At 41.6% G+C, this 12869-nt stretch overlaps 1 protein-coding gene across 20 annotated transcripts in view; it reads right to left on the bottom strand.

Moving 5' to 3' along the window:
* The window catches only part of mycbp2 (MYC binding protein 2), a 211337-nt gene that overhangs the window by 58933 nt on the left and 139535 nt on the right, over positions 1 to 12869 (bottom strand). For 9 of the 20 annotated variants that reach the window (XM_055870878.1, XM_055870882.1, XM_055870881.1 and 6 more), the window contains 7 exons: positions 12659 to 12868; positions 12283 to 12338; positions 11927 to 12057; positions 11502 to 11599; positions 10581 to 10697; positions 9504 to 9644; positions 2747 to 2983 (listed from right to left, as the gene is read on the bottom strand). In XM_055870878.1, coding sequence (XP_055726853.1) covers positions 2747 to 2983; positions 9504 to 9644; positions 10581 to 10697; positions 11502 to 11599; positions 11927 to 12057; positions 12283 to 12338; positions 12659 to 12868 — 990 coding nt within the window. Of the gene's footprint in view, positions 1 to 2746; positions 2984 to 5843; positions 5919 to 9503; positions 9645 to 10580; positions 10698 to 11501; positions 11600 to 11926; positions 12058 to 12282; positions 12339 to 12658; position 12869 lie in introns of all 20 variants that reach the window. The other 11 variants (XM_055870890.1, XM_055870892.1, XM_055870896.1 and 8 more) reach the window with 8 other exon arrangements.

Genomic DNA, 12869 nt, shown 5'->3' with positions numbered 1-12869 from the left:
TTGAGCAGTGCTTATCAATGCCTCGCAAACAAGGGAACCTATTGGTAGATGATAAAAAAAAATCATTTTTTTTTCTTTTTTAAAGCTGACTATCCCTTTGAGCATGGTGAAGTTATTAGTTACAATTTGGATGGTGTATCAATACACCCAGTCACTATTGATTGGTTCTAAACTTGAAATATGAAATATCCTTATTAATGTCACTGAGGGAGAGAGGGGAATGCAGAACATTTACATTCTGTCGGAACATGTTATTGTTAGACATCAGGGATACTATGGAAAGGAGAAGGGTCACAGTCTGGTACAAGTCAACAGGACAGCCGTGCGTTGGGGAGGAGTGAGGAATTTAGGCCGAGGTCAGGTCAGATGAAGTGAGAGAGAACAGGCATCACTAAAGTCCTGTATAGCAACAGAGATGTATTGGCTGTCCGTATGTGTAAGGAGGAGACTTTAAAACAGTTAGAGTGTAATGGCTGTGATAGGAGAAAACTGAGGATTGATCAAAAACATTGTAGTTTTTTCACAATACTAACCTAATTGGCAGAGTGAAAAGAAGGAAGCCTGTATAGAATAAAAAATATTACAAACCATGCATGCTGTTTCCTACAAGGCGCTGGGGTAATACTGCAAAAATGTGGCAAAGCAATTAACTTTTTGTCCTGAATACAAAGTGTTATGTTTGGGGCAAATCCAATACAACACATGTTATGGGTATGCTTGTAATCGTTAAGGACTGGAGAGTTTTTCAGGATTAAAAGAAACTAAATGGAGCTAAGCACAGGCTTAATCCTAGAGGAAAACCTGGTTCAGTCTGATTAATTCACCTTTCAGCAGGACAATAACCTAAAACACAAGGCCAAATCTACACTGTAATTGCTTACCAAGAAGACATTGGACGTTCCTGAGTGGCCGAGTTGCAGTTTTGACTTCAATTTACTTGAAAATATATGGCAAGACTTGAAAATGGTTGTTTAGCAATGATCAACAACCAATTTGACAGAGCTTGAAGAATTTTGAAAATAATAAAAATGGGCAAATGTTACACAATCCAGGTGTGGGAAGCTCTTAGAGCAGTGGTCACCAACCTTTGAGTCAAGATCACTTTGAGTCAAAATGTATGCCGAGATCTAACGCTCCAATTTTTTATTAACATGACGGAAAAAAATGTAAGCCTATGCAACAATAACCAATTAAAAACAGAACTGTAGCAATGAGGTTTGTGCAGTAAGCTATAGGCCCATTACACTATCACTGCATATTGGCTTTGCTTGAATTTACCTACCAATGCATTGTTGTTCGCGACATTTTTTTTAAATTATATTTGAATATTTGGGGTAGGCTATATGATCACACCGGTAATATATTCATTGTTGTATTACTTGTGAGGCACAGCTGAGTGAGCATACATTTAAATAACTCGCTTTTTATTTTACTGGGCTACTCGTTCCTGCATCTGATGGTCAGTCTCAGCGGCGGGAGAGAGCAGCAGAATGAGGGTCCGTCTCTCAACATCCCTCCGCTCTCCCTTTCCTCCACTGACCCAAAAGGGACAACGTCTTCCAGCTGATGGCGAAACTCGAGTCGCACCGCACTATTTCTGCCTCGTGCACAAATTCGTGTTGTTACTCCTATGAACAGAGAAAGTGAAATATTCCTCGATATTAAAAAAGACCCAAGCCGCTAATAATAACAACAAGCCTATAGAGACACTTTCCTCCTCATTCATTACAGCTGCACTGCTTGTTGTAGCGCTGAGTGGAAATAGGAAGAACGTGCATTTTATGGCTTATAAAAGCGTTGAATACAAAAGTGTTGACAGTGCTGAGGAAGAACTTAAACATGAACTCACTCAAAAACAGCAGCTCTTTGCTGTATTCATTGACAGTCTCTCTCTAGTCACGGTTTTGAAATCTCACAGTATCAATTTTGCCGTAGCTTTCTTTTATGCCTGCTAAGTTACTGCAGACTGGGTCATCTGAGCCATCTGATTGGCCAGCGGTGGCATAGTGCACATTATTTCCTCTCCAGGCCCACCGGGAAGGCAGAGTTTGTACCTTCGGACACATGAAATGGCAACAGTTTGCCTACCCGGCGCGCAGGGCAGCTGAATTGGCTGCACCTACCACCAACAGCCCGAGACTAATAAAAAAGAATAGGAACACAAGGCTTTATCGTTGGGTTTTTTACATAAATGTTTGTCGATCGACTAGAAATGCCTTGGAGATCGACAAATCAATCGCGATCGACCGGTTGGTGACCACAGTCTTAGAGACTTATCCAGAACAATTCACAGCTGTAATCGATGCCAAAGGGGCTTCAACAAAGTATTGACTCAGGGGAGTGAATACTTACATAACAGATATTTCTGCATTTCTTTTTCAAAACATGTTTTCATTTAGTCATTATGGGGTATTATGTGCAGATAGGGTGAGAGAAAAACATGTATTTCATAAAATTTTGAATTCAGGCTGTAACAAAACAAAATGTGGAATAAGTCAAGGGGTATGAATACTTTCTGAAGGCAAAACAAGTCAACCAATTTACAAGCAAAAGGGGGAAACCAAACACATTACAACAACTTCGGTCTGTGAGAGCAAGGTAGAGGGCAACAAAAGAGACAGGCATAAGAACTGTGCTGTAGTTCTAATGCCCATTTTTAGTTATATAGATATTATGCTCGTTTGTGTTGCCCTTTTAAATATTTTTTTGGCCGCCACTATAAATAATTTAAGTCACACAATCATACCTCGCCTACTGCCTTGAACTTGTTCCCAAGTACTAACATTCCAATGGGGATACCCCTAAGGTGTGGGCAGCTTCTGATGTTGTGACCCGAGGGGCCCGTCTTCACTACCTTATAAAGCCCAGGGCCGCCGCCGCCCTGCCTCACCCTGTCCTGCTCCTGCATGGAGGGGGCCTCTTGGGAGGGGCGGCCGCTGGCGCTCACCTCCTTAACACACTGCTCCAATTGGCCCCTGGCCTCCTGCAAGAGGGAATTGACTAGCATTAACACCAATCAGGCTAGGTTAGGTTAGGAGACTGCTCCAATTGGCCCCTGGCCTCCTGCAAGAGGGAATTGACAAGCATTATCACCAATCAGGCTAGGTTAGGTTAGGAGACTGCTCCAATTGGACCCTGGCCTCCTGCAAGAGGGAATTGACTAGCATTAACACCAATCAGGCTAGGTTAGGTTAGAAGACTGCTCCAATTGGCCCCTGGCCTCCTGCAAGAGGGAATTGACTAGCATTAACACCAAATCAGGCTAGGTTAGGTTAGGAGACCAGTAGTAATGGATGTCTGATGCGATGACATAGTTATAAGGAATCAGGATGAAACTATGTGTCTTATGAGAGAGGATGTAACGTGGCCAGTGTCTCAGATTATCAAATGATCAAAGTTCCAGCATAGCGGTTACAACTTTACAGTACTGTCCACAGAGCTATCAGTTCAACAAAACCAGTAGGATCCACTCTAACAAATGTTGACATAGAGCCTAACGTTTACTTAAATGTTGACAGAGCAAAACGCTTACTTAAATGTTGCAGCAATGACTAACACATTTTCGAGGACACCCTGTGAGCATCAAGTGCACAGCTGGTTGTTGGGCTGATACTGTCTCAATGGCATGAAGTGGACAAGAACACAGGCTTCATTAACACCTGAATGCCACCAAAAGGTTCTCAAAAAGTGTGATGACAAAGTATGATAAATGCATAAATAAAAATGATGTATCACTTCATACTGCACAGGCTTGAAATATGTTTCAACTGTACATTTACTCAACCATACACACTGAACATGTGTGAAAGGTAAAGGTAAAAGTAAACCTAAAGATTTAAAACAAATTGCTAGGAATACTATGAATTTGATATTCTACATGAACTCATCAAATTGTTGCATCAATGTTTCTCTAAAATAGATATGCCCAAAAGGAAATGGTCCGATTCAAAAATGTTATCAAGAAAATGCAGTGTGGGTAAGATACTCTTATTTGTAAGGCATGCTCTCACAAATGGGGCCACAGTTCTAGACACATACAGTAGGCGATATGTCATATGGGGCCACAGTACTAGACACATACAGTAGGCGATATGTCATATGGGGCCACAGTACTAGACACATACAGTAGGTGATATGTCATATGGGGCCACAGTACTAGACACATACAGTAGGTGATATGTCATATGGGGCCACAGTACTAGACACATACAGTAGGCAATGTGTCATATGGGGCCACAGTACTAGACACATACAGTAGGCGATATGTCATATGGGGCCACAGTACTAGACACATACAGTAGGCGATGTGTCATATGGGGCCACAGTACTAGACACATACAGTAGGCAATATGTCATATGGGGCCACAGTACTAGACACATACAGTAGGCAATATGTCATATGGGGCCACAGTACTAGACACATACAGTAGGCAATGTGTCATATGGGGCCACAGTACTAGACACATACAGTAGGCGATATGTCATATGGGGCCACAGTACTAGACACATACAGTAGGTGATATGTCATATGGGGCCACAGTACTAGACACATACAGTAGGTGATATGTCATATGGGGCCACAGTACTAGACACATACAGTAGGCAATGTGTCATATGGGGCCACAGTACTAGACACATACAGTAGGCAATGTGTCATATGGGGCCACAGTACTAGACACATACAGTAGGCGATATGTCATATGGGGCCACAGTACTAGACACATACAGTAGGTGATATGTCATATGGGGCCACAGTACTAGACACATACAGTAGGCAATATGTCATATGGGGCCACAGTACTAGACACATACAGTAGGCAATATGTCATATGGGGCCACAGTACTAGACACATACAGTAGGCAATGTGTCATATGGGGCCACAGTACTAGACACATACAGTAGGCGATATGTCATATGGGGCCACAGTACTAGACACATACAGTAGGCGATATGTCATATGGGGCCACAGTACTAGACACATACAGTAGGCGATATGTCATATGGGGCCACAGTACTAGACACATACAGTAGGCAATGTGTCATATGGGGCCACAGTACTAGACACATACAGTAGGCGATGTCATATGGAGCCACAGTACTAGACACATACAGTAGGCGATATGTCATATGGGGCCACAGTACTAGACACATACAGTAGGCGATATGTCATATGGGGCCACAGTACTAGACACATACAGTAGGCAATATGTCATATGGGGCCACAGTACTAGACACATACAGTAGGCAATATGTCATATGGGGCCACAGTACTAGACACATACAGTAGGCAATATGTCATATGGGGCCACAGTACTAGACACATACAGTAGGCAATATGTCATATGGGGCCACAGTACTAGACACATACAGTAGGCAATATGTCATATGGGGCCACAGTACTAGACACATACAGCAGGCAATATGTAATCTACCTTCTACAAAAGCCACATGTAACTTACTGACATCACTGTCATTAACCCTCAACACACAAATGATGTCGGTGTTATCAACACGTGTTATCAATTTTCATCAAGGGCTCGAATTTCAAGTGAAATGAGAAAAGTTATCACAGCACAGACAGCATAACAATTGAATCTTAACTGAATAGCTGGTTCCTAAAGGAGAATGGAGGTAGAATGACAGTGTTCTTAAAAAACACTATTCAGAAAGTGATGCAACTGTGGTTAAAAAAATCATGTCCCTGACGGCAAAAACGCAAAGTCAACTATAACTCAAATTATATAACTTCACAGGGGGGAAGGGGTTTAAATAAGCCATGTAGAAATAACAGATGGATGAAAAAGAACCAGAGCAGCCAAGACATACACATCAGACAACTCACCTGTGGGAATATAGTTAAGGGGGTCCACGACAACAAGCAGATATCCCTGACTCCTTGGCTAGCATTAAAGAGACTCTGAGCAACAAATCGTAAGTACAAATCAAGAAACGGCAAAGGATTCATTTACTCATTTCACATGTACAGTACCAGTCAAAAGTTTGGACACACTCATTCCAGGGTTGTTCTTTATTTTTACAATTTTCTCCATTGTAGAATAACATTCAAGAAATCAAAACTAGGAAATAACATATATGGAATCATATAGTAAACAAAAAAGTGTTAAACAAATCAAAATATATTTTATATTTTGAGATTGTTCAAAGTAGCCCCCCTTTGTCATGATGACAGCTTTGCACACTCCTGGCATTCTCTCAACCAGCTTCAAAATGTACCTGGAATGCATTTTGTTGGGTTCTGAGAATATGAAATTGACTTATTCATGTCACTGAGGGAGAGAGGGTAATGTATAACGTTTACATTATGTTAGGATATGTTATTGTTAGCCATCAGGGATCCTCTGGGAGGAGAAGAGACAGTCTGGTACCAAGCACCATGACAGCAGTGAGTTGGGGAGGAGTGAGCACTTTGGGGTAGAGGTCAGGTCAGATGATGTGAAGAACAGATAACACTAAGGTTCTGTCTAGCAAAATAAATGCATTGGGTGTTCAGATGTGCAGGAAAAGACTCAGCCTAGAATAAAAAGTTAAATATCAGTGTTTGAACATGTCTTTGTCTAATGTATTGATCCTCTGGGAAGAATTCAACTTGGTTAAGCTTACTCAGAACTAGAACCTAACAATTTAAATTAACAGGTGTGCCTTGTTAAAAGTTAATTTGTGGAATTGATTTCCTTCTTTATGTGTTTGAGCCAATCAGTTGTGTTGTGACAAGGTAGGGTGGTATACAGAAGATAACCCTATTTGGTAAAAGACCAAGTCCATATTATGGCAAGAACAGCTCAAATAAGCAAAGAGAAATGACAGTCCATCATTTCTTTAAGACATGAAGGTCAGTCAATCAGGAACATTTCAAGAACGTTGAAAGTTTCTTAAAGGGCAGTCGTAAAAACCATCAAGCTCTATGATGAAACTGGCTCTCATGAGGACCACCACAAGAAAGACCCAGAGTTACCTCTGCTGCAGAGGATAAGTTCATTAGTTACCAGCCTCAGAAATTACAGCCCAAACAAATGCTTCAGAGTTCAAGTAACAGACATCAACATCAACTGTTCAGAGGAGACGGCGTGAATCAGGCATTCATGGTCGAATTGCTGCAAAGAAATAACTATTAAAGGACACCAATAAGAAGAGGAGACTTGCTTGGGCCAAGAAACACAAGCAATGGACATTAGACCCGTGGAAATCTGTCCTTTGGTCTGGAGTCCAAAGTGGAGATTTTTGGTTCCAACCGCTGTGTCTTTGTGAGACGCAGAGTAGGTAAATGGATGATCTCTGCATGTGTGGTTCCCACCATAAAGCATGGAGGAGGTGGTGTGATGGTGCTTTACTAGTGACACTGTTGGTGATTTATTTAGAATTCATGGCACACTTAACCAGCATGGCTACCACAGTATCTTGCAGCGATACACCATCCCACCTGGTTTGCACTTAGTGAGACTACAATTTGTTTTTCAACAGGACAATGACCCAACACACCTCCAGGCTGTGTAAGGGCTATTTGACCAAGAAGTAGAGTGATGGAGTGCTGCATCTGATGACCTGGCCTCCACAATCCCCCGACCTCAACCCAAATGAGATGGTTTGGGATGAGTTGGACCGCAGAGTGAAGGAAAAGCAGCCAACAAGTGCCCAGCATATGTGGGAACCCCTTCAAGACTGTTGGAAAAGCATTCCAGGTGAAGCTGGTTGAGAGAATGCCAAGATAGTGCAAAGCTATCAAGGAAAAGGGTGGTAACTTTGAAGAATCTAAAATCTAAAATATATTTTGATTTGTTTAACACTTTTTTGGTTACTACATGATTCCATGTGTGTTGTTTCATTGTTTTGATGTCTTCACTATTATTTAACAATGTAGAAAATAGTCAAAAAGAAAAAAACTCTTGAATGAGTAGGTGTGTCCAAACTGGCACTGTATATACTGTATTTTAGTCAATGTCACGCCAACATTTCTCATTCTAATATTTACATATTTCTTAATCCATTATTTGACTTTGAGATGTGCGTATTGCTGTGAATTGTTAGATATTTCTGCACTGTTGGAGCTAGGAACACAAGCATTTCGCTAAACCTGCAATAACATCAGCCAAATATGTGTATGTGACCAATACATTTTGATTTGAGCGTGAGAAACAGGGAAGGAAAAAGCGTCAATGTATTTCTTTGGAATAAATGTTTTTTTGGGGGGGTTCTTCAGCAATTTTGTTGGTTCTTTAGTTATTTTGTAATTGAACTAGAGAAGAGTGATCTGTCACCAATTTTGACGGGGTGACCAAATAGGCTTTGTACTCAAGCAATCGTGAAGGAATGGCAAAATGTTGTGAACGATTCAGAACGTTGACAAAGTCTGTCAAATATTAGCTTCCTTCCTGTGAAGTGTCATGGTGAACATTTTGTTATTTTCCCCACATTTTATTTCCCACATTTTGTGTTGGAGAGGCATTTTTAAAACCACTTTTGGGTTACTGGCAATAGTAAAACGATCATATTAAGCTCAGACTTTTTTTCATTTTTCAAGTATTTTGAAGTTTAAAAAAGACAGAAAATCACTTTAAAAATAAAAATAAATCTTCTACATAAAGGATGTAGTGTGTCATGCTGTTTTTGACAATGCCCTTACATAGAAGCCTCTGAACCATACAAGCCTCAGCAGCCCAATGCATAGGCAGAATTGTGGAGTGGTAGAAGCACAATTTCCATATGAAGTGGTGTTGGGGACCAATGATTGCTTCATGACAGAACACAGTTATTCTTAAAATTGATGGTCAATACATAGGCAATGCCTTTTAATTAATGAATGTAAACCTTTTCTAATCTATCCAACCATGAAGTCCCTGATTAGACAGGGCTAGTTTCCCGGTCCCAGATTAAGCCTAGTACTGGAATAAAAAGCATGCTCAAATAAAAAAGACAATAAAAAAATAAAAAAATGTTTTAAACCAGGACAAGGCTTAATCTGAGTCTAAGCAAACAGCCTTTAGAGTTTTGAGGTTGTTTGTGTCATGGAGCAAATATATGATATTTCAAAACTTTTTTATTTTACTCTGAGGTGCCTGTGCTTGTGAAGCTTGGGTGAGAAGAATGCAATGCGGAAGAGGTGAAGATAATCGCAGACTGTGCAGCTAATACCATTTTAAACTAAACACTGAAATGTCTCATCTACTACCTCTATCTTTTTGGTCAATAACTGCATTGGGGATGACTTCAATGCCTTAAACATGTATTAACTGATCATGCGGGTTTTTTTCAAGAGCCATGTCCAACTGAACACATTCGAGTAACATTCAAGTGAACCTTTTCCTCATCCCCTCAGACATGAGTTAAGACATGCATGTTGCCCTTATGCTGCCATTTGTTTGCGTGAAGGTCTGGTAGTGAAGGGTCTCTCATGATCTGTGATGCTTTCCCCAAAAGAGCAGCATAGGGGGTAGACTACCCTGCTATCATATAGACTGACTGACTGACTGATCTTCATTTTACTTACGTCGGCTGGGACCAGCAGGCTCCTGCCCACGTGCTGGTTAAAAGAGAGGCACCAGGCTTCAGTGTACCTATTCATGTTGGGCACATACTTCTTTACTGTCTCATCATTCAGCCTGAGCCAAACACCATCATCATTGTGGATCTATGGGAAAACAAGCAACAGAGGGAAGAGAGCACAGGCATACCCCCCCTCCTGTCACTATGGAAACAGAGTCAACTGGGCTGAACGGCTCCAGAACCCCAGAATCAACAAGGAAGGCAGAGGTACCTATACTAAGTGGTGCAAAATGTTTAAAAAAAAAATTAAAACCAGTCCTAAAATAAATGGAGCATGCTTGGCAGCATGTTTGGAGTGTCACGTTGTGTGAAAACACACTAATCTCAGAGTAACATCACTGAGCTTTAAGGTTTAATTTAGTTTTTTTTCTCTCGCTGCAGCCTCTGTGTCTGGCATGTGTATAAAACAACACAAAGGTAACAAATAAGTGAGCTCAGAAGAGAAGCACTAATCACTAGAAAGTGGTAGACTCACTGCACAGTTCTTCTGTAATCAAAACAGTCGAACAAAATTACTCTGTAGACTGCAAGGACTGAATCCTGACTTGTGATCTGTGCATAATACCTCACATTTCAACTCAACTCCTAGATTGACCACAACTTGAGCGAAGGTTAGAGGTTAGGGTTGCAAAATACAGAGTATTTTCAGATTTTATTTATCAGCAAATGCGGCGAAAAGTACAGTAAATGTAAAATGCACATAAAATCAACAGTGTAATGTTTGGATTCAGTCTCGTGTCAGGTGAAATGTTGTGCCCTCAAATTATCTACAAACTGTTCCCTTTCAATTACAACCATACTTATGCATACGCTTTTCATTATTCTTCTGTAGGAAACACTTCAATTTAGCCCTATTCATATAGGCTAATTCCCAAGAGTGTAACGGGTTAAGGTCACACACTTGGATCCCAAGTTAGGATTCAGTCCTAGTTAATTAAAATAAAAAACGGAAAAAGGTCAAAGGTCAAAGAGAAGAGTAACGCTATGACATGATCAAATCGCCTGGCCTAGAGCACTTTACCTCATCAACGAAAGTGATGGTGCCATTGACTTGCACTATGCCTATCTGTTCGCTCTGCAGGGAGGGGTGACTACGCACGCGGAGGCCTGCACTGTCCATGGACACAAATTTGCAGACCTGAGAGAAGCAGAGGAGAGACAGGGGGAGACAGTGAGCTGCAGGAACCTCAGGAGGGGAAAGAGAAAAAGAAGTGGCAGAGGACAGACACACACTGCAGACAGACATACAAGCAGTATATACATTCACACACACACACACACACACACACACACACACACACACACACACACACACACACACACACACACACACACACACACACACACACACACACACACAGCAAAATAGTGGGAGAAAGCGTAGAAGTACTCCATTCGGAACACTGCTGGTTGGACCAGTCCAAACCCAGGGTTGACTTGAAACAAGAATTGTTCATCTCAATAAAAATTCCCTGGTTAAATAAAGAATATTCAAACAATAATAAACCCTACCATCGACCCAGTTCTCTGACGGTGCTGGATATGCTGTACACAAGTACACAAGGACAGAAGAATGAGACATAGAGCTGAGTGGAAATGTGCAGTTTGTTTCCCCATTGTCTGTTTTGATAATAGTCAGCCCCAAAAACAATGATCACAGAACATGGTTTGTGGACAGTGGAAAATATTCACTGCATTAAAACGTAAAACCCTCGCGCAACACAATTTTCTTCATTATAAAATGTCCACACAGATAAGCGCCAGTTAGAATGAGAGTGAACAAGACGTGAAAACAATTATCCTATGGATTGCAGCCAGACACTGACAACACCTGGAGGAAACAGAGGACCCGATACAACAGTAAATGAACACACAACAGACACCACTGGCTGTGACGGTCTGTTCTCAGATGAGTATGTGTTCTCAGGTGTGTCGGTCTCACCTTGCTAGGTTGGGGCTCGGCCTTGGGTTTAACCATCTGTGTGCCAGGTGGGATCATGCCTTTAGGAGGGTCTTTCACCTCCACCTCCAGACCAGCATCTAGTGGGTTAAACACCCACATAGTCAACACTCAGCTAGCAGATAACTTTCATTAATATTAACAACTAATATATGTTGAATACATTGTACTAACTAATACATTTATTTTCTCTAATCTTAGACTAAACATAATACAGTGGTACATTTCTTGAGTGCTTGTGCCAAACTTTCAATGAACAGAAACTCAAAAATTACACATTGACACAAGTTATGTTGACCTGACTAACTCTCTAGTCCAATTTCAATAGAGGAAATGGGAACTGGAAATGGAATTTCTGTTCACTTATTACAATGAAATGCCTGAATGTAATTAGAAGTGACCCCAACCCTGGTCTGGTTTACCGATCTCGATGCTGTCGATGGTGACGTGGATGGTATAGAGGCCCACAGCCCCGGGGGTCCAGTTGGCGCTGTAGGTCCCGTCTGTGTTGGCCCAGATCAACATGTTCTCACTGGGCCTGGCGGGGGAGAGACACAGGGATGAATACGTTTAAATCCAAATCCACTTTGACCTCACTTCTCATGTCATCAAACCTAGGTTCAAATGGAGTACGAAAATGTATGCACTCACTACTGTAAGTCGCTCTGGATAAGAGTGTCTGCTAAACGACTAAATTGTAAAGGAGTTTGTTTACATTCAATTACTTTTGCTGCACTTGATTGAACTGTATCTCATCTATTACCTCTTTGGAGTGGGCGAAGCAAAGCGAAGCTCCTCGAACGAGTAATTCTCATAGGCCTGGACAAAGAGGATAAGCATGGTGTCAAAAACATAATACAGGTAGGTTACGCTCTAAAAACAAACTATTTCTCAAGGGAACAGGGGTCTGGTGAGCAACAGCTTCACCTAGGTTCTGCCATGTTGCTTTCCCCTCCAGATCTAGAAGATGTGTGAAGGGAGGTGAACAAGGGCCCAGGTGGAAAACAAACCAGTATTCTTCACATGCAAGCTAATAAATTCATTTCAGTCCAACGCATAAAGATAAAACATTCATTTTAATATAAACATCTAAACAAATCTGTTTGATCTCTAAGGTCACAGGTTTATGGTTGCCCAACCTTCATCATTGTGATGGCGATGTAGCGCGCCTCCTTGACGATCATGGGCTCGTAAGTGGCGTCCAACTTGGGCATGGGCAGGCCCCCGAAGGTCAGGTCAGCAGTGCCCGAGGAGGAGGGGTTGGCACTGCCTGGGAGACGCTGCAGCTTCCTCATGCACTCCTGCTGCATGGATTTCTTCTGGGAGACGGGCACCGCCTTCACCTCCACC

The sequence above is a fragment of the Salvelinus fontinalis genome, chromosome 19 (genome assembly GCF_029448725.1).
Source record: "Salvelinus fontinalis isolate EN_2023a chromosome 19, ASM2944872v1, whole genome shotgun sequence".
Classification (NCBI taxonomy): Eukaryota; Metazoa; Chordata; class Actinopteri; order Salmoniformes; family Salmonidae; genus Salvelinus; species Salvelinus fontinalis.
Note: the sequence above shows the minus strand (reverse complement) of the source record. Positions and strands in the feature narration are given on the sequence as shown.